Source organism: Symsagittifera roscoffensis, chromosome 4, assembly GCF_963678635.1.
Source record: "Symsagittifera roscoffensis chromosome 4, txSymRosc1.1, whole genome shotgun sequence".
NCBI classification, from domain to species: Eukaryota; Metazoa; Xenacoelomorpha; order Acoela; family Convolutidae; genus Symsagittifera; species Symsagittifera roscoffensis.
The window spans coordinates 33013557-33035295 of NC_087065.1; the positions used below are offsets into that span (position 1 = coordinate 33013557).

The window sequence follows — 21739 nt, forward strand, 5'->3', positions numbered from 1 at the left end:
GAGTTCAAGGACCTTTTTCTGTAGTACTTACATTTTTTGCTCTGCTTCGCCACTGTTATTAAAATTATACTTATAAAAGACTTTTGTCTTTTAAGGTAATTTATGAACTATAATATATAGTTTTTCACTTTATTTTTTCCCTTGAACATTTTTTTGACTAAAAAGGTTTCCGACTATTGTTATATTGGCTTAATTGCATGATGTTGTAGTAGTTGCCTCGTCAAGGGAAGCGAATAAAGTTTCGTCATTTTGGTCAGTTATTGTTATAAATGTCTTCGCTGCCGTTTGGAATGGTTAGTGCGTTAGTTCAGTACTTCTTGAAATAAGGTTAATGTTTTAATTTAGGTTGTTTTTAACGCTTCCAGTGGAAGGGTGTTTTTTCGCCTCTTCCAAGTCTCACACTTTGGCTCCCACTGGGGTGTCTCTGGGTAGAAGGGGGTCCCCCGATTCCATTACCTGAGACTTCTAGTGATTCTGGTGGTGGCTCCCGACTCGTCAAATGGGCAGATGCTAGCAAAGCTGTGGTTGGGTTATCTATATTCGTCTATACCGTATCTGCGGAACAATAGACAAAGGAATGGCTTTGTTTCATAACAAGCTCTGAGCCAGTGTTGAGTCATCATCAGGAGCGAGCTCAACTGAGGTACTTGAAGGCTGATCCAAATTGAGGAAGGCAGATGCCTCGACAGGGTTGGACCAGAGAAGAGTGTAGAGAGTGTAATAGAGTTTTGGGGACTTTGAAAGAGATGGTTAGTATCGTGTGGGTTGTTCAAGCACCTTGGGCATTCGCTGGGGACACTTGGATTGTGTCTGTCGACCTAGCAGTAAAATAAGAGGGAAGTAGTAGAGCGTAGTTGCGCTCGGCTGGATCGGACCTTTCGAGTGGCTTTTCAGTTGAGGAGGTGAGTAGGTGTTTTCGAATGGTTCTTTATGTACGTCAACAGTTTCGATGTAGTTGAAAACCACTCGTGTGTAGAATATTTTTGTATACGGAGTTTGGCTCCTTTGTCGATGTACTCGTTGGGGTCAATCAAGTCAGTCAGGAAACCCGCACTGTGACTTTTGAAAGAGGGTTCTATCTGTTTGGGGGGCTAGTAGTATCGAGTATTGCTCTTCGGGGGTAACTTGAGTTTTGAGAAGAGAGAGCTTCTTGTGGTCTTTACGGGAAAGGTAAGGCATTCAATAAGTAAGTGATCGATTTTTGTCAACAGTGGGAGCAGAGTGCTCTAGATTTTGATTTGCGGTTGAGTTTTGTTATCTTTTGAGTAAGGTGAGAAAAGAGTTACTAAGCATTTAACGACCCAGAAAGAACACGAACAATCACCTCCGCGTGGTGGGTCCCGGGCATCGTATACGTCACTAACTGACCGGAGTCTAGGACCGAAGTCTGTATACCGCTAAGGATCGCACTCGTAGCCCCGCAGCCAATAGTGCTTGAAGACTAACAGTTCGATCCTTTGGGTGGTATGTTGACATTCTTGCATGACGCTGCACGGTTGACGGTAGTTGACCAGCTGCCAGATCGGTCTTGGAAGCCACTGGTATTCATACCTGGGTATGTCTAAAGCATTACCTGTTTATGTCTGAACAGACAAGATTTTGGCCGACTGTGTTCTACAGCTCATTGTCAATATCCCAATGCCAATGGGTTTTTTGAAGTTGCGCACGAGGGTGACACACGGCATGTTATGCCCTGTGCTAAATGATGTCATTTACTGTGCACTATGCGCGAAAGATGGCTTGGACTCGTAAGGTCAGTGGTTAGGCAACTTGCCACCCGTTTGAGAGTCAAATCCTGGTGTTTGAGACCCCCTCAGTAAAAGTATGGAAGAATACACTCTGGGTGAGAACTCTGGTGCAATTGATTGCTTTGTTGCACTAGGCTGAGAACTAAGCATTTGGAGGGAAGAGTTTTATGTTGAGACTGTCCAAGAAGGTGTGGGTTGAGTCTAGGTAAGCGGAGAGAAAAGAAGATACAGTTTTGATACTGGTGCCTTGGGTGTAGACATTGAAGTCGTCCGTGTAAGTTATAATGGATATTTTTGAATTGGAGGGGAGGTCTCGCAGACATAGTTGTCGACCAGTGTTGGTGATATAACTGAGCCTTGAGGGACTCCGCTGCAGACCATTCTCGCTTTGGAGTGATGGATTTTGAGTAGGGTTCTGGCCTGTCTACAGCTTAGGCAGTTGCTTCTCCAGCGGCTGATAGGTTCGGGTAGCGAGAAGTTAGTCAGTTTATCAAAACAAGTGGTGGTACCTGAAATTGAAGGCTTTTGATAGATCTAATACTACAAGAACTGGACTTTTAGTATGTCTGTTTTTATTGAAATCATGCGCAATCGAATTGTCTAGGGAGGTTAAGACAATGTTGATGAAGTGCAGTAGCGGAAGCCGTAATGTATGACTTGTGTTTCAGGAGATGAATGAGGAGTGCTTCATTAATTTTGATAAGGGGGCTGAGTAAGGGCATAGGGCGAAAGGATGCAGACAGAATGGGGGTCTTTCAGGGTTTTGACGAGGGGAAGTATGGTGGCTGTTTTCCAAATCAAAAGGATTTGCGAAGCGGGCAAACCAAGATTTATGACTTGAGTGAGGTAGTCGAGGGCAGTTTCCTTGAGATATTTTAAACAATTTAGTTTATTTACATCGGGACCGAAAGCTCGAGATGGACGCGCCTTTATGCTGTTCTCCACTTCTTCAGTGTCAAACAAGCGCATCTAATAAGGAGATTCGTTTAGCGTTTCTCTTCATCTTACTATTCTGTCTGGAGGTTTTATGGGTGTGAACTCGGGAGAGTTGAACGTTAAACGTATTCGCTTTTGAGTAGGGTTTAGTGAGGGACTTGGAATTGAAAAGTATGTGGAAGTTTGAGTCTTTGGGGCGTGAACCATTCAAGGTGCGAACTAGTCGCCATTATTTGTGATCCTTGCTTCTGTGGTTGGTCGGTCACCAACTTGTTAAAATTGCCAATTGTGATATTTTTTGTAAAGGGCATTGTTAGGGTCGACAGGTTCAGTGAGACTAGTTTTGTTGCGTTGTTTGCTTGAATTTTTCGCCTCGTCTGTAATGCAGGCTTTAAAGAATTTGCGGTTGCCGCAGGGGATATGATGCTTGGCTGATTGGATGGTTGTAAACATCGATAAGGTCCTCTTTAAGAGGGTATCTCGTCTTCTTCAGTTGCGAAGCTATCCAAGTCCGCTTAATTGAAGTTTATGGAAAATTCGTTAGGGGTGAGCTGGGTGGGAGGGCTAGAGTCGGTTGAGGTGAAGTTGGGAAGGTGGTCTGAGCTTAGGGTTGTTTAGGAGCCCAATGGAAGGACAGGGCGAGTCTGTGATGCGAAAGAGATGTCAGGTTTTTCCATCTTGAGTGATGATGTTTATTGTCTGGAATTCTAAAGGGAAATGGGAGTGCGAGAGTGTAGTTTGAGTAGGGGATATCGTAAGCTATTGCAAAGAGGAGTCCTACCCCTTAATTTTCTCGGTCTTTGCGGACAATATTATAGTTACCAGGGAAAGGAGTGTTGCTGTTGCGATTGAGCTTAGTTTCTTATAGAGCAGCAATGTAGATTTTCTTGGTTTCTAAATAAATGGCAAGCGCATGTGCCATACCACCGATGCCGTTGCAGTTCCATTGCAATGAGCGAAAATTCTTTGAGAAGTCGTGGGGTATGATAGAGTTACGTTGACGTTTTCTCGACATATCGAGTCGTTGTGTCAGTTATGGGTGTTGAGTGAAGGGGTTCGGTGAATTGAAGTTCTTGGGTGTAGTTGGTCTTTTGTACTTGAGTTCTATTATGAGTGAGTGAGTAAGTGATGAGTCGATGACTGGTGTTGAGTGGAAAGTGATAAGGCGTATTTGGGTAGTATTTTGTAGTTGTATTACTTTGGACAGTAGAAGTGTCTGTGGTGTTGGTGATTATTAGAGCTATGGCTGCTGCAAATTCAAATGGATCCAGCCGCAGCAGTGGCACCATACGCTGTAGTGAGATTGACGGATCAGACTATTACATGATTTTTGTTTGATGACACAGGGGCCTTGGTTTGGTTCGATTCGGACATTTGTAGTAGTAAGAGGAGTGTCGAAGTGTCAATTTTTTTTCCAGTATAGTAAGTTTTATTTTTTTTTTCTAGTGTTTAGAATTGTAGTGAAGAAACAAACATAAATCATGATGTTTTTTTTCAGTTTTTTATTTTTTGCGAAAAGTTTGTAAAGTTTGCTTACGCTCCTTCTTGATTTTTCGCACATCGTTTTTTGATTTTTAAAAATATTTTCATTTATTTCTTTTGTTAAAAAAGACAGAATCCATCCAATATCGACCAGCAAAAGTGTAAATTTACGAAAAACGAGATAACTTCAAGTTTCGATGTTTGATTTTAGTGTTCAGATTTCCCAGCGGAATAAAGAAATTTCTGTTGATCCAGTTTTCTCAAGTTGGCTTAAATTTACCAAAAAGTTATCAATCATGAAAATGCTCTAATAACTGCAGAAGTGCATGCTCAACCCGGAAAAGGTAGTGGTAATCGTTTTTATACCAATGTACAATGCTGGTCCCGGAAAAGGTAGGGGTAATCGTTTTTATACCAATGTGCTGTTGATGTTTGTTGTTCCAGAAAGTTTTAAGCTATCGGTAGAAAACCCGCATACAGATTTATAAAGCATATTCATTGAGTTCATTGCAAGATCAACTGTACAATATTTCTCTAATTGACGTACCGTTTGGATAAAAAATTCGCAAATTATCCGGACAAAACGAACAAAACTTGAATTTTGAAACGCGTTTTTCTCAATTTGGGTTAACATTAGACAAAAAGTGAAGAGAGCAAAAGTTGCTTAAAATTTCATCAGAATTATTATAATGCAATTTTTCCCCGAAATTCTCAACTAAAATTTTACACCAAAAATGGGTCATTTTGGCTTTTTTCAATTAATCAAAAATAACGCTGAAACTACCTGTTAAATGATGAGAAATATATCACAAGAAGCCTCTTACACAGCCCAACAAAGTTCCCGAAAGGTTACCAAATTTCCAAAAGTTTGAGTAAATTGTTTAAAATTATTTTTTAGCAAAGATTTTAGGTTTTATAAAGTTAAAATCACATTTTTTGACTATCAAGCAAAAATATTTTCTCTTATACAGGTTTTTGGAGATTTTTCCCTTCTAGAATTTTGTTGCGCTGTGTAAGAGGCTTCTTTTGATATATATTTATCATCAATTAACAAAGTAGTTTCAGTGTAATTTTGGAGAAAAAATTGCATTATAATAATTCTGATGAAATTCTAAGCAACTTTTGTTCTCTTCACTTTTTGTCTAATCTTAACCCAGTTTGAGAAAAACGTGTTCCTTTTTTCCGGATTATTTAAATCAGTACTGTAGTATGAGCAGATAATGATCCTCCAGAATTTTTTTGCCTTGTAGAGTTTAAACGGATTTTCTATATCAATTTAAATGACGAGAAGTGTTTCGATTTTTCTTTTGGCGTAGGCAGATTTAATCTGGCTCTGAATCATTGCAAATTGAATCGAGGCGAGCTCATTGATCTTAACTTAACTCATTAGTTGTCCGTCAGATGATGATATAAAAAAATATCTATTGAAAAAATTCCTTTTTGTCAAAAACAGATACTTTTCAGTGATTGTAGTCTTTTCATCCAGTAAGATTTCCGTCATTTTTTGTCTGTATATGGAGGGATTTGTCTTGATACGATAAGATTTCTTACACAATTTCAAAACAGTTTTTGTGTGCATTAACGTTCTGGTAAAAGAATTGAGAACATATTGTTTTCCTTCGTTTACCGTCATGTGCTTGTTTGATTGGGCCTTGAGATTGATGTAGGATGAGTCTGTAGTTGAATGTTACCAACAGAACTCCCATGTCCTGTACAAATCGAGCAGCGATAGCAGATAGGGGAACAATGTCCTCCTGGTGCCCACTGCCTTGCCGCATTTCTCCTCCATGCACATACACAATCACTGAAATGCAATCACATGCCACAGAACCACATATCATTCAATCTTTAAGTTACGAATAATTTTTAGGTGCAAAAAGTTTGAAGAAGTAAGAGCTTTAGGACGAAACGAAAAAAGGTGTTTGAGCTACATGTATATGAGGTTCTAAAACTTCCAAGAGTAGTATAGAGCAACAAGAGGTCATGCCTATTTTCGGAGAGAGGTCAACCTGTCAAAGTCGCGTGACTATGTTACTCAATTATCCTAATCTTTTTTTTCTCGGGGGGCGTAACAAAGATCTTATCAGATTAATTTTTTCAGACCCTTGCCTTCAACATCCAATATCTCACTCAAACTTCAAACCCTCTTGCTTGTTCGTCCATCTCTCAACTTTTCAGTGATTGTAGTCTTTTCATACAGTAAGATTTCCTTTATTTTTTGTCATTTAAGGTTGAAATTTTTTTCCTACTGAAGGGTTCAGGGAATTTTTTCTTTTCCTATCAATGACTTGAATGCCACCCTATGTTCTGAAGCCCAACCATTTTCTGGTCTTCAGAAGAAAACAAAAAATAAATCAAAAGCTTCGCAGTGAAATTAGAGCAATTTTTCTTCATAAAAATCGCTTAATTCCCAGTAGTTTTTGCGCTTACGGAAAATTTAAAAAAAAAAACACTTAGAAAAACTGCTGACAATATGTTCTACTCTTCTAAGTTAAATTCAGCAAACAGATTGGAAATTTTTCTCTCTCACAAGAAGTACAAACAATAAATCGAAAATTGTTTTGTGAGCTGAAAAAAATGACGCTTCACTTTTTATTTTACAATTAAATACTCATATATTAGTAGTATAATAGGAGCTGATCAGAGTGAAAATCGAGTTCAGTGACCGAAAGAGTTGAGTGACCGATTTATCAGCTACTACTAAAATTTTCATCCCTTTTAACCTTATCTGTTATATCCTGTTTAATCCTTTCTTTTTCCCCCAGGATGTAATTTGTCAGAAGACTTTCATCTTTGTAATAAAAAATTATATGCTATTTGTTAGTTTCTTATACCTCAATATCTTGACGGGTGGGAATTAATCAAGCATTCTCTTTGAGATGATTAAAGACAAAGGGTTGAATTGATTATAAAAATCAATGAAAATTTTTGAAACAATAATTTATCAAATAACTTTCTTAACATCTTCTCAAAATTGACATTCTTACGTCGGAAATAATTTAACTCAAAGATATCAGAAAAAAAAGTTATTAAAAAAAGAAAATTCCCAAGTTTGAGAAAAAGATATCAGAAAACATGTAAATATAAAAAAAAACAGAAAATTCTCAAATAATTTTTTTTGAGATATCAGAAAAAAATATATGTAAAAAAACAGAAAAATCCAAAATTTGAGAAAAAGATATCAGATTAATTATTAAAAAAAAACAGAAAAATCCAAAAACTGAGAATTTTATTTAAAGACATCAGAAAAAAATACATAAAAAAATGAAAATTCCAAAATTATTCCATTTTAAGATATCAGAAAAAAGTCTATGTAAAACCCAGAAAATTTCAAAATTTGAGAAAACGTTTTTTTAGCTCCTACTAAAACTTTCATCATTTTTAACCTTATCTTTTACATCCTGTTTAATCCTTTCTTTTTCCCCCAGGATATAATTTGTCAGAAGACTTTTATCTTTGTAATGAAAAATTATATACTATTTATTACTTCCTTTTACTCCAATGTATTGACGGTTGGGAATTAATCAAGCATTCTCTTTGAGATGATTTTAGACAAAGGGTTAAAATGACTATAAAAATCAATGAAAATGATAATTTGTGAAGCAATAATTTGTCAAATAGCTTTCTTCACTTCTCTCGAAATTGACATTCTTACATCGGAAATAATTTAACTCAAAGATATCAGAAAAAAAATTTAAAAAGAAAATTCTAAAATTTAAGAAAAAGATATCAGAAAACATGTTTATATAAAAAAAACTGAAAACTCTCAAATGATTTTTTTTTGAGTTGTGAGAAAAAAAACACATGTAAAAAACGGAAAATTCCAAGATTTCTTTCATTTTTTGTCATTTAAGGTTGAAATTTTTTTCCTACTGAAGGAAATTTCACTGGATGAAAAGATGACAATCACTGAAAAGTTGAGAAATGGACGAACAAGCAAGAGGGTTTGAAGTTTTAGTGAGATATTGGATGTTGGAGGCAGGATCGATTGATAACTTAAGCAACCAATTTTGAGAAAAGACTAACAGGGTTTTCACTTTATTGGAAAGCGAGTTGTGGAAAACTTAAGATAGTACAACTCCAAGGAAAATTCTTTGGAGAGCAGAGTGGGAAAAATAGATTATGATTGCTCTAATTGAATGATTTAATTGATTTCTTTTATGGAATGGATTGTGAGGTTTTCAACTATTTCATCGAAGCAGATTTGGAAATTTGAGAACTCAAAGGCTCAAGTGATTTTTTTTCGAAAACTTTAGGATCCAAATTTTAATTAAATATTGCTTGAAAAACATTCGATGAGGAGCGCTGAGGGGAAAAAAATTGAAGTTTTTTTGATTGATCAAATATTAAGGTTAAATCAAAAAGAGTAGCCGAAGAATTTGATTTGGAATATAATCAAATCAGATCGAATTCAAGCAAAAGAAGTGAATATGAGAGATTCAAATTTTTGTTTCTAAGTTTTGAGACCGGAAATTGTTAGGAACTGCTAGAAAAGCAACAACGAGAATTAATAAAACTGAACCTGACCTGCGATGTGGATTGATCAAGAAAAACTTCCATTGATTCATTGTATTGAATTTCTTTTCTTGGCTAAATATAAGTTTAGGAAAACAATGAAGCTGAACATTTTAAATTTCAATAGATTATAGAAAGATGTTTAATCAAGGATAATTACTTTTCAGGGGATTTAGGGATTTATCTTTGAAAACAATTAACCCGGAAAAATAGATTAAGGTACTTCAGTTCCATTCCCGATAAACTGATAATCTTCAGGCCCAAATCAATTACGATAAATTACTTCAAGTGAAAAAAATTATCTGATAAGATTTCATTCCCCCTCAGCGATGTCAAAAAGCTATTCAATTTAATAACAATTGAACAAAATGACCCCAATGAGTCCGGTCATATACCCCCAAAAATTAACTCAAGTGAAAAAATTAATCTGATAAAATCTTTATTACGCCCCTCTAGAAAAAAAAGATTAGGCTAATTGGGTAATATAGTCACGCGACTATGACAGGTTGACCTCTCTCCGAAAATAGGCATGACCTCTTGTTGCTCTATACTACTTCCAAGTGAAATCTTGAGATCTGAATATTGTAGTAAATCAGTTAACATTTTCTTTGAAAAATATTAGGCTTTTGATTCTTTAGGAGAGGAGACATGACTTGAGTATCTCAAAACGAAACTGCAATGAGGTATTATTTACAAAATCTTTTATCTGTACGTGCGATTAAACTATTCAATGTTCTGGCAAATGTTGACACGGATCTTCTATCGAGTAGAATTATTCCGAAATGTGTTGCACATTTTAAGAGATAACTGTCAGGAACGATGCGTTCGTTTTTGGAAATCAGATGATGACTTTATTAACTATCTGCAACTAGATCTCAGTATTTGTATCTACAACTCGGTAACTGCAGCTAGAACTTGATTACTGCAACTAAAACTCTGTTTATGTTCTGGCCAATATAAAATGCCCTACTTATGTACAATTTTTAACTGGATGCAGTTATTTTGAACCAGTTATTTTGAAATTTAGCGGAAAAGGAACGGCGAAAATGATCAAGGACGACCAGAACAATCAAAATGATCATATGGCGATAAAGCTGGAACTAAATCTTATACTAAATCCATATCATACTGAAGTCTTCTCCTAGGACATTGAAACTACAAGAATATCTTATGAACAGTTCTCAACCCAACACAAAACTTAAATCAAAAATTTTTCTGCGTTATTACTATCCTTCATCTTGTTAGAATGTTTTCCGTTTTGATTTATGAGCATTATTGTTTTTAAGAAAGCTTTATAAGATATAAACGTGGATTTCATAAAATGTGCATTATTTCTACTGTTCTATCTTTCAAACTTCGCAACAATATCCAAAATAAAATTTCAAAAAAATCAATTTTGTTGAAACACTTTTTAAACCTTATAAATGCGTAATCTTTACAAAACTTATGCGAAAAAGTTGATTGTATCCTAAAATATTAATCGTTTACTGCGGCATCTAACGAAGACAGATTGAAGCTCGAAGGTCTTTCACGAGCCAGCATCACTGTTGCTTAGGAGCAATTGTGAAATCGGAATGCAGGCCTGACTGAATCCGAAAAGATTACTTTGAAAGGCAAAATGGAATTTTCAAAACCGAAACAGGCTGCACTGGAGCTAGAAAGTTTGGATAAATTAGATGACAACGACGCAGGAATAAGCCGAGCAGACGAGCAAAACAGGCGAGAGTAACTCATTGGAGGAATGCCCAGCAAGCACAAGAAATTTCTGTTCCGAGAACGCGGAAATAATACTGTGGAAGACCTTTGCTCTTTTACTTGCTGGAAATTCGATTTGATAGAAGCGAAATTAACGAGAAGATAAATTGTTCAATCTCAGCCCTTCAAGCGAATGCCAATAATTGCCATGAGGACAACCAAGTTTCGCATATCTCTGCAAATTTAGCATATTTTGGCTATGCAGAGATCGTTCAAAACTCCGACCTATGTTCAAATAATATCGGTCCCGGCTTTGCAGAAAATAGAAATTATTACACTGGTGATGAAGACAAAAACTAACCAATGAATTTAGATGACCAGGCGGACTAATATGATATTGACTACTATTAAGATACTTAGGAAGATATTTCTGGATCTGAAGACCAGGAGCCAAATGAAACATCTGATCAAGAACGACTTGAAACAGTCGAAGAAATTTAGGCAGGCTGTAGAAATACAAATCTGTTGTTTTGCAAACTGTACAGCAGCGGAACTCATCTCACAAAAGACTACAAGATCGCTCTCCAACCTCGACTAAAAGTATAACAAATCATGATACATCATGATTTTTTCTACTAAAGCTAATCTTATCTTTATTGAAAGCTTAAGAGTTTCTTTGTACTGATCATCTGACAAACTGGCCGGGCAGTAGTAATTAGTTTTTGCTGTTTCGTTGGCTCCTCCAGCCCAAAATTGGCACTTAAGAAAGAATCACCTCATTAATTTGTGAACAATGTGCAATATGCACAGTCACAAATCGAGACTTCAAAACAACTAGGGAGCAATGACTATCATTCTGATCCTACTAACGGCCTAGGATACGGGTTAAACTTCGGCAACTCCTATTTCAAACTTCATTATCCATACCATAGCTGTTTAAGCAATTAAAATTATCTGACGAACACTAAAAATGCTAACATATCAAGTGGATTCCTATATATAACGCTGCGCTGTTGTCAAATTAACAGGACTAGCTGCTGCACGATAAATTAGCAAAAACAGTTAATTGTTCTCTTGCGGTTTCATTTCGTCGAATATGACCTTTGAATAGAATGCCCACAACCTCAGGTTAAAAGAAATAAATTCTAACATGAAATTTGTGATGTTGCGGTTTCATACGATCCTAAAATACCGTTGGAAAGAATGCCCCCAATCTCGGCTTTTAACAAAGTTGCAGGATTTTGCCAATCTTTTTTGTGATTAAGGATTGCATCTCCTTAGTATAGCAAGCAGACCTTCATCGTAAAAATCTGAAATAATCTGCTCATTTTCGAAAAATTGATTGCCCCTTGAGGCACCGGTTATTATTAAAGATCATTTCTTTGAATGCTCAGCGAATTAGCTTTCGAATAAAACCAAATCCTTCATAAACTATCAAAAACTATCCTTACAGCAGAAGTTATCTTCGATGGTTTTGATAAAACTTCGCACGAATCAAACAAAAATGCAAACTAGATAAACGGAAAAAAGCTGACTAACCACCAATTTCTATCAAAATTTAATGGTTTTTCGATGATCTTCTTAACACATTTTTTTTGCGAAAAAAATATCCAAAAAAATATGGTATTATTATCTGGAATATTTTTTGTCTTCTTTATTTTTATCCACTGCACGATTCTTTCATCATTCACGGTTTAGCACGACGCTTTTACTCTCAAAACGCACACACGAGAACCATATTTGCTTTACTCCTGGTGCATGTGGGAGGAGAGGGATCGCCGATAATTGTAGTGCTAAAATTCTAATGTTATTGTTATATGCCACAGGGATTTTTCGAGCAGAAAGCTGTCCGTCTTAACAGCCTTGTGAAAATATCAATCAAAAATGCGCATTAGTTTTTCTATTTTTTTACTTTTCCTTTTCACCCACAATCCCTTGATAACTAAACCGGATAGACCATTTTTAATTCTGCATAAGACTCAAACAAACACTCAATGTTTCGAAAATATAATGAATTTCACGATCTCCATATTATAAAATATCTCCTCATTTGATTTTTATCAATGCTTCGTGTAAAGTAGGTCAAACTGAGATTGGCAGATAATCAATCAACGCAAGCGGAGAACTAGCGGATTCTTTCTGTTCAAATGAAAATTTTATTCTACTTCACCTCCCCACCTCAATCGATTCATGCCACAATCCTTCGCATACATCAGGAAACCAAGATGCACTCACCAAGCCTGCCCTTCAAATATATTGTTTTAAAATCCGCCTTACAGCGATATGGCTCACTTGCGAAAATGACCTTTTATCAAATCTATTACTAAAAAAAGACGATGAAAATTGAAACGGCGATATTATGCGAAAATTGGAAACATAGGTTTTTCAGAAGATATTGATGTAATTATTTCTCCTTCTCCCTTCGTAATTACGAATAGCACAGATTACCTCAACAATCTTTGTTCAAAATTGAGTCTGATTCTGAAAACCTAATCCGCACATGCTCTTCACAGAAAGTTTCCTCACCCGCTTGTCTGTACAGTTTTCCCACCCTAACCATGATAAATCATAATTAGTTGGTTATTCTCAGAACAAATTATATTTAGAATTGCAAGAAGTATAAGAAAGGTTTCATAATTAAATCAATTCCGTTTTTAGTAGTCTTAGCAAGTATCACCAAAGGTAAACTTCCTCTTTTTTGGCTTCCTCCAAAACACTATCATAGTTTTAAATAGTTTCACTCTTCATAGTAAGTAGTTTTATTTTTTTTAACCAGTCCGAAAACAATTTCAATATCTGATCCTGACACAACGCTGGTCCTAGCAAATCCAAAACTGGACCGCTGTTACTCATTTTAGCAAGCTTCTCCGAACGTTTTAATGTTTTTTGAACCAAAATTTAAGAAAAAACTCCCAAAAACAAGCTAAACTGGGCTCTACTTAGAGAAAGCGAGAGTAACGATAAAAAGCCTCGAAACAAAATTCTGTAAGTAAATTTAATGCGCCACACTACTCGAAGATTCGAAATTAAAATCTTCCAGCCGGCATCTCAAAAAGGGGACACACAAAAGAAACGCCGACTATGATCAAGGACGATCAAAACCTTTACCCAAATTAGAATTTATCATAAAAGCTAATATAGTTGATTCGGATTTTTCTACAGATATCTTCCAATAGACATATATTTTTTTGAACATTGCATTCAAGATCCTCTTTGGCTTTTCAAAAAATATCAGATTTTCATTTAACTTCAAAATATTAGAAAAAAATTTCAAAATTTGCTATATTAAAAGTTTTTTTCCGCTCAAGCTGGTGCTCTTCATGTCGAGCTACAATGTTTTATTCATATCTGTACAGCTCTTAGATTGTGTAGCATTACCGTAGCGCGCATAGCTTGTTCTTTGTTTGCTTAAATTTGCTGGACTTTTTGTAAAGTTAACCCGGGTTTGGAGTGTTTTAAAACATGTTTCAAAACAAGACAAAAACTCTTTCTGGAATCGTTTTTTTTTTTCGTTAAACTGCTTACCGCTAAAAACTAATTTCATTTGTTTAAATTTAAATTACTTCAAAAGTGAGCGTTAGTTGGTGTTGCACTTGCTCTCGTTTCCTTTGATCCCAACTGAGCTAAAAAATGATAGTTCTGAACGACAGGAATGACGTATGGAAAGTGAAGAAAATCAAAAGGCGGCTATAAAATATGTTTTTTGTTTTAACAGTGTTCATTTACCACCGTGGCTTACACTGCGACTAAGTTTTTCGTTCAATGCATGGTTCAATGAAACAGTAGTTTTTTCCGATCATTTGTTTAAAAATGAAGCTACGTGATTTATAGCATCTGCGTGTTCTTCAAATCAAAGTCTTTTTTTATAAAAGATCTCACGCTAAAGTGCTAACAAAAACAGGTTTTTGATGCCTTTTTGCACTAGACCATACTTAACATTGTTCCATTAGAGTTTTATCATTACTGGACCGGATGTGTGGCAAATTGAGCAACAGCATGATTTTGTCTATTTCTCAAGTGGAATCCAGTTATAAACGGCTTTATTATATGGCCTCCGTATTTGCTTACCTTTTTGTATTAAATCTTCTCTTTAATCGTTGTTTCTGCGATTCGCAGAGGGTCTACGAAAAGCTATCCATCCTGTCTTAGCATAGTCTGTTTCTCTTATTTCCCCACATTCCAGACTGAGTTTTTTCTTTGAGACGTTAAGCATAGTCCGTTTTTCTTATTTCCTCACATTCCGGAGTTATTTTGTTAAGCGAAGCGTTTGCGACTCAAGGGCGTTTTTTGCGTCTAGAATTTTCACGTGGTACCACTATTGCAGCCATAATCGGTCAGGCTGTGGTAGACATGGAGCTAGAGGTCACGTGAGAGCTCGTTCTCACACACTATTTTTGCCATGGCAGGGGATCGAATACATGATCTGACGATCACGAGCATTCAAAGCCGTGATGTGTTTTTTTAAAAAATTTATAGTAATAACTATTGTTAAAGCATTCCGTGAATCGATATTTATTATCCTGTAATGAAACATTACTTGTTCGAGCGTCCAGCTCACAAAATTGTAGAGGTCAACTCTGCAAGCAAGTTAATTTGTTTGAAACAATCAAAATACAGGTAGAGATCAAAATCATTTCAAATCGAAGTCCATTCTAATAGTTGGGACTTTTTTGCTCTGAGCGTTTAACTTCAGGTTAATTTGTGTAAATGGGAGTGAAAGGACTGCAGTCTTACTTGGAGAAGGGCTGTGGCGGAAGCGGAGCGTTCTTTCCGGTAGACATCAAAGAAGTAGTCAAGCAGTTCAAACAAACTGTTCATGCTGCAGAAACGCGCCCACCTTGGATTGTGGTCGACTCTAGTTGTACATTTCCTAATGTGTATAGAGAGGGAGGCATTAATGGAATTTGCGGATATCAGTATGCTGCCTACGAGAGAATAATTGTCGGCTTCGTGAAGTCCTTCAGAAATATAGGAGTTGAGCCCATTTTCTTTTTTGATGGACCTTCTTTAATTCAGAAACGGAATGAGTGGATCCAGCGAAAAGTTCAAACATACTACTTTTATCAGGAGTTGATGACTCAAATTTGGAATGGCAAATACAAAGGAGACCAGGCTGATTATGTAATCTCCCCGTGCGGAATCGACATGTTCGAGAGATATGTTCTGTCCGAGGTGTGCAACTGCAAAGTTATAGTCAGCTTGGAGGAATGTGACGAAGAAATAGCTCTGTTTGCCAAGCAAAATTCGAACGTAGTTGCTATTTTATCACAAGATAGTGACTTTGTCATATTCAATGCGGCCGGGTACAATCTCTCCGCATATCACTTGGATGTGACTGCACTCACCACTAAGGCATATAGCAGTGTGCGTCTGGCAGAATTGCACGATCTAGACCAATGTTGGCTGCCAGCATTGGCCACTCTGCTGGGAAATGACCTTCTGCTGAAAGAACAGCTCAAGTGGTTCCATCTTCGCATTACCCACTGGAAGGGGCGAGGATATCCTAGATTCCAAGTACTCATCACAGCTGTAACGGCAGTTATCAAAAAAAATTTGAAAAAGGGAATGTCCGTGGATGAAGTAAGTGAAATTTTGAACATGGAGGTGTTCGGATGTAACCGAACTCAACAAACCTACAATTCCATCAAGATATCTTTGCAAACTTACCTTTTGGACAACGCTCGAGTGAATGAGAAAAACAAATCTAAGTATAATGGTGGTTCACCTGAGTTAATTCATCTTTTGATGTCAAGCTGGAATATTGCGCCACTGACTTTACAGGTCTTGCTGCAATATTCCATGTGTTTCCGCAATGCATTCGAAGATCTCAACTCTGGACTGAAGCCGACTGCCGTGATATACCGAGAAGCAGTTTCACGATACTGTGGCATACTTCTCAAACATGAGGAGACGAATCCAAAAAGGAAAACTATCGATGAGTTTGCAGTATATTCAGAGAATTCGGTCATGCAGTGTACTAAGATTCCTGTAGTCTTCCCCCCTTTCGAGTTGGACTTATTACTACTCTTTACTTCTACAGATATGTTTTCCAGGTCTTTGAGAGTGAAAACGTTACTTTGGGCCTTAACAGGAAGTGAAAGATTCAGTTCACAGTTCTTCACAGACGCAGAAAAATTGCTGCAAAAAATAAAGCCCGATTATATTATCCCGACTCTCGTCTTATACTTTTTGCACAAGATCGAACAAACGATAAACCTAACAGTGATTGACATGTTTGTAAGGATGTTTATAGTATTGGATTTGGGTTACTATTCAGATAGTTCCGAGTTCTATCGTTGTCCTAACTACGATGCAATCCATTTGTGCACTTTGTTCGACTGTGGCGTACAAACTGTGTCCTGCATACTTTCAGTGTTAGGGCCCGCATTCCCCTCAGAGGTCTTCGCGCGGTCAAAAAACTTAGACGGAACCCTGTTCCAAAAAGTTTACGAAGGAGAATATAGCTTGAAAACGTTGCTTGAAAATGAAAGAGCAAAAGGAATTAGGTCTCCCATTCTGGATTTCATGAAACTAAATTTAGAGTAGCTTAAGTAGGATTTTTGTTCCGACCATTTACGTATTTGTTCCGACTTTGTAATCGGATGTTTTAGTATTTTATTTACTTTTTGTTTTCCACCAAAAATCAGGTACAACAAAAAATGTTCGGATTGAGTCGATTCGATATATTATATTGAACCCCTTTCAGACGTGATTCAAACATTAAAAATTTTCAAAAATGTTTTGCCAGTGTCGTTTTGTTCTAAGTTCTAAAAATTTAGTTTTACTCCGGAGAAATTAGTTTTCGAAAATTATTTAGCGACAGTTTGAGAATAAGAAAAACTCTTAAAAATATCTGCAAAAAAATGAAAAAAATTTTATAGTTATTTTTTGTTTTGTTTTTTTTTAGTCAATTTTTGACAAAAACTGTTGTCCATTTCTATTTTACTCTAACTGTCGAATATTCCTTAATTCGTTCTTAAGACTTACGTTCAGATCGTTTTTTCCCTCATCACACACAAAAAAAAACGACACTTATATGAACAAAAAGAATTTTTTTGTAGTTTTGAGAATTTGGTCGGAACATTAGTGCTACCTGCGCAGCATCCGTCTATCCTTTTTCTTTTCTTCTTTCAAAATGATTATATTTTCTTCTTTCAAAATGTTTATATGTTCAAAATGTCTATATTTTATGTGGGAGTGGCGATGGTTTTCTTCCGAGTACTAGCAAACTGTTCCTTATTGCCAAAGAACTTGGACAAATTGTAGACAAGGAAAATAGGATCAAAATGTTGCTTGGTTTCGGGCCTATTTTCTAAGAATAGACGAGAAACTAAGTTTTAGATTTTGCAAAGCTATAGTTTTTATCGCAAAGAAAACTATTCCTTTTTGTTCAGACTACTGAAAGCGGGGAGCAACTTTGTCTTCGGGTGTGTTTTAACTTTTTTCTACCCATTTTTTGAGCAAAGTATTTTTCCGAATATATCAATTGTTTTATTAATATCGAATATGCTTTCATTCAAATTTTCTCATCAAAGCACGATTAGTAAAAAATACGACCGAGTTCGAAAAAATGAAATTTTCTGTAGTTGCTTTTAATTTTTGTGGTCAGAACTTCGTGTTATATTTGCACAGCAACCCATTTCCTAGTTAGATGTATTGGTTCTGTAGAATATTTTTCTACAAAGATTGAATCTGTTAATTGCATCTTCGTAATAGGTTCCTTCAGTGGCCTGTGCAGGAACTTTTTTTCAAGAAAATGTAGAGGTTTTTAAGAGAAAATGCCGTTTTTGAATTTTTTACAGGCTTTAAGTGTTTTTTGGCGCGCGTTTTTTCACAATAAATATATGTTGGCCTTATACAGGTCAAAATTGGATTTCTCAAACATAGCAAAGAGTAATACCAAAGGCTGCGAACTTTATTTCCCAGGGTGTTGTAGTAGACTCAAAATTTCTGCTGACGATGTGTTTTTTGCTTGAAGTCATCTGGTTTTAACTTTTTCATGTTTTCTTTTGCTATTCTTAAGGAGCGTAGTGTCATATTATGGTTTCCGTGTTTTTCATTGTTAATTCGCTAATAAAAATGCTCATTATTTAGTTGGAACCTTAGCATTATTTATCTGATTAATTTTTGCTCCTCAGGACTGTATTTTTGTATCTGGTTTATGGGTGGCTCTAGTTGGGCCCCTATTGCTGAATTATTTTTGAGCGGTCATGGCGCAGATTCTAGGACGTGGGAGTTTTTATCTACAGCTCGGGGTTAGATTCCGGTCCGTAGCACTTTTTTTATTAGTTTCTCTTTTCTCTTCTTTTTTAACTCTTTAAGAGCTAAATTTGCACTTTTCTTGCTTGAGTTTACGAAGTGCAGCTTTGCCTCTGTTTGACTGCTTACCTCTCGTTTTTTTTCAAGTTCATTTCAAATTGTAACTGGAAGGCACATTACGCTATTCGGCAATGAAGATACGTTTAACGCGGAAAAAAATGCAAAGGGATTCAAGTATTTAGAAATCTCAGCTCAATTAAAAAACCTAAAGACTTATTGATTGAGTTTTCATAATTGGGTTAGTTTCATCAAAAAAAGTGTCAATCATAAATGATATTATTGGCTTCCAAAGCGATTTAAGATGACGTACTTTTTCTCTGAAAGTTTGTATCGGATTGGTTACTGGTTCGACCACTGAAAATGGGTAGGGTTTTTTTCACACATGCAAGCTTTAGCAAGCGCAGTGTAAAACTGTGGCTTTTTAATTTTTTTCCCACGTCCAAAATTTTGGCACCATTTTGGAGACTTTTTTACTGCTTTTTAATAGCATGCGCTTTGACATTCGATTAGTAACAATTCGTCACAGTTGATGCATTTTTAAATCATCAAATGAACCGACAAAAGATATTTGTTTCAAACAGTACTTACACTAGCGTTAGCTTAACGCATTGTTACGAACCTTCTTTTTTTAACCTAACACACAAATAAAAGTGTTCATTAAAAGTGTTCCTTATTTGAAAATTTCACTGTAGCATGGGAGAAATGCCGTTTTTGAACTTTTTTTACAGGCTTTTAGTGTTTTTTGGCGTGCGTTTCAAAATAAATATATGTTGGCCTTATAGAGGTCAAAATTGGCTTTCCTAAAAATAGCCAAAGAGTAATACCAAAGGCTACGAACTAGAAGCAGGCTTTTCGTGGTTTTGAGGGCTGTTACTTCCCAAGGTATTGTAGTAGACTCAAAATTTCAGCTGACGATGTGTTTTATTAAACTGAAACGCATAATTTCTATAAAATTTGGCTTCTTGCTCTCAATTTTTTACATGCCAAGTTAGTGTGGATGCCATTGTATTCCAAGTTATTACTGGTAGAGCTTGTGTCTATTCATACTTGGCCCGACTTTTGCTGCATTGCAGTGGCATTTTTGTAACATATGTAGCTGCTTTAATGGTGGCTTAAGTTCAAGGGCCTGTGGCACAGATGCCAGATTGTGCGGCTACTAATCTCCTGATCGTAGGTTTGAGTCTTTTTTTTTTTTTAAAAGCAAATGTGTGTCCCAAAAAAATTATCATCTGATTTTGAGGAGTAATATATCAGTTGAAAGTCCTGAATTCATGATTCGAAGGACTTTTTAAATGTTCAAAAGCTTTCCATTAGTCGACGAAAATCGGTTCGATTTTTTTGTCTAACCTCGAGAACTTTGTCTAATTTATAAAAAAAACTTTTCTTTCAAGCAGTGAAAAATTTAGTTGAACTCAGGTAATTTTGTTTTGGAAGCTTCTTTTAGCGCTTCGTTGGTGATGAAAATAAATAAATAGATTAGAATATATAAACAAAATTTTTTAAAAGTTAAAATGTTTTGAACATTTTGTTTGTTATTTGTTCTTCCAAGACAGCTATTGCCGATCATAACTACTTTCTACGCGTTCGTATAGTTCTTTCATCAAAACACGCTTAAGAAACGTGAAACTCATTTGAAAAAAAAATGAATGTGGACGCAATGTTCTGTTCTACTAGCCCAGCAACCGGCTATTCTTTTTAATACTTGTCATTTTTTATGTTTAATATAGCAGGGCGTATTTAAGAAGCGAAACTAGTCAAAAGATTATATTCCACGCTAATATTTGAAGTCGGATATAAACGGGCGGAAAACATTTTTCCAACGGTAAATTCTGCTGTTCCAACGGTGGAATGACAAAAGACAAAATGGGAGAAAAAAAAAACATTTTTTTTTGCAGCTGTTATCGATAGTTTCGATTAAATTTTAGAAAACTGCAATCTTTTGCATTTTTTAATTATTAGTGTCGAATAGAAGGGATAGGAAGTATCATCCAGTTTCCTGTAGCCGTTTTCACCTTGAGGAGGCGTTGGGTTAGTGCATGAGACTCATAGTCTCTATTTCGCTATCGATCGGATATAGAATCCGATACGTAGCCTAATTTTCACTAACTCGAGGCTTGTTTCTACTTTTTCTTCTGCACTTTATATAGCTGTTTTTTATTGTGTACTCGCTAGTGTTTGCGTAGCTTCGCCTCTGTGTAAATTTTGTTTTTCTACATAATGAAATTGTTGAGGTTTCAAAAAAAAATGTTTTTGAGAAATTTCTGAGATTTCGGTAATAGTTTTTGGTTTCGATTTCCTGTGTTTTTAAATTCCGCCGTGACAGAAATTCAAATTATGAAACAATTTATCTCACTAATTTGCTCGCCCTAGATAATAATTATGGATGATAATTACGTGATTAATCCGAGCGGACTATTGATCTTCGGCAAGGTACTCACCCCCAGTACCAGACGTGTTTATATTTAAGATGTTGGAGGGTACAAATATGTTGGAGAAAAGACAATCTTTGCAGCCATAGAGAATTTCTTGATCTGTAGCAAATCCGTCTTCAGCTACTGTTCTCAACATCTGCAGACACGGTTTGCCGAAATTGAGGCTTTTGTGAACGTCGTGAGGGTTGCACCATGCTGCATTGCCCTGAATTATCAAAGTTAGTGTAATCAGACTCTTCCCATTGAAGGTTGAAGGAGAAAAAATTATCGCAAAAGTTTCATTATCCACCGGCCAATTGAAATTGGAATTACATCAGTAAGTTTGAATTGCTTCTTGACTCACCCAAACTGGCTGTGCACTTTCGTTGTTTGCGAGACCAGCTTTCAAAACTGCATATCGAATTCCTGGAATACAGTGAACAAGAAAGATAGACATTATATACAATCTGTTATCAATTTAAAATTTGTGATCAACAAGTTTTTTACAACCGTTAATTGACTTTCTCCAATTAGAAACTTGGTTAACCAGAGTGGTCTGCTGCTGGCTTAAAAAACAACTTTTTTTTCAAACTGACTGCTATTGCTTAATAATTGGTGTGCGTCACTTAAGAA

The 21739-nt window shown here is 36.1% G+C and overlaps 2 protein-coding genes across 3 annotated transcripts in view; one reads left to right on the forward strand and one right to left on the reverse strand.

Moving 5' to 3' along the window:
* Nucleotides 1-21739, reverse strand: part of LOC134843800 (juvenile hormone esterase-like) — a 31670-nt gene that overhangs the window by 8384 nt on the left and 1547 nt on the right. For both annotated transcript variants that reach the window (XM_063860082.1, XM_063860083.1), the window contains exons 3-5: nucleotides 21471-21532; nucleotides 21134-21332; nucleotides 5794-5970 (exon numbers count right to left, since the gene is read on the reverse strand). In XM_063860082.1, the coding sequence (XP_063716152.1) occupies nucleotides 5794-5970; nucleotides 21134-21332; nucleotides 21471-21532 (438 nt within the window). The remainder of the gene's footprint in view (nucleotides 1-5793; nucleotides 5971-21133; nucleotides 21333-21470; nucleotides 21533-21739) is intronic.
* LOC134843897 (uncharacterized) lies at nucleotides 14878-17081 on the forward strand. Its single transcript, XM_063860235.1, has one exon. It carries the CDS (start codon nucleotides 15084-15086, stop codon nucleotides 16920-16922), a length of 1839 nt encoding a protein of 612 aa, XP_063716305.1. The 5' UTR covers nucleotides 14878-15083; the 3' UTR covers nucleotides 16923-17081.

What these genes read in the sequence shown, in the direction of transcription:
- LOC134843897 (XM_063860235.1), top strand. Translation starts at nt 15,084, where the DNA reads ATGGGAGTGAAAGGACTGCAGTCTTACTTGGAGAAGGGCTGTGGCGGA.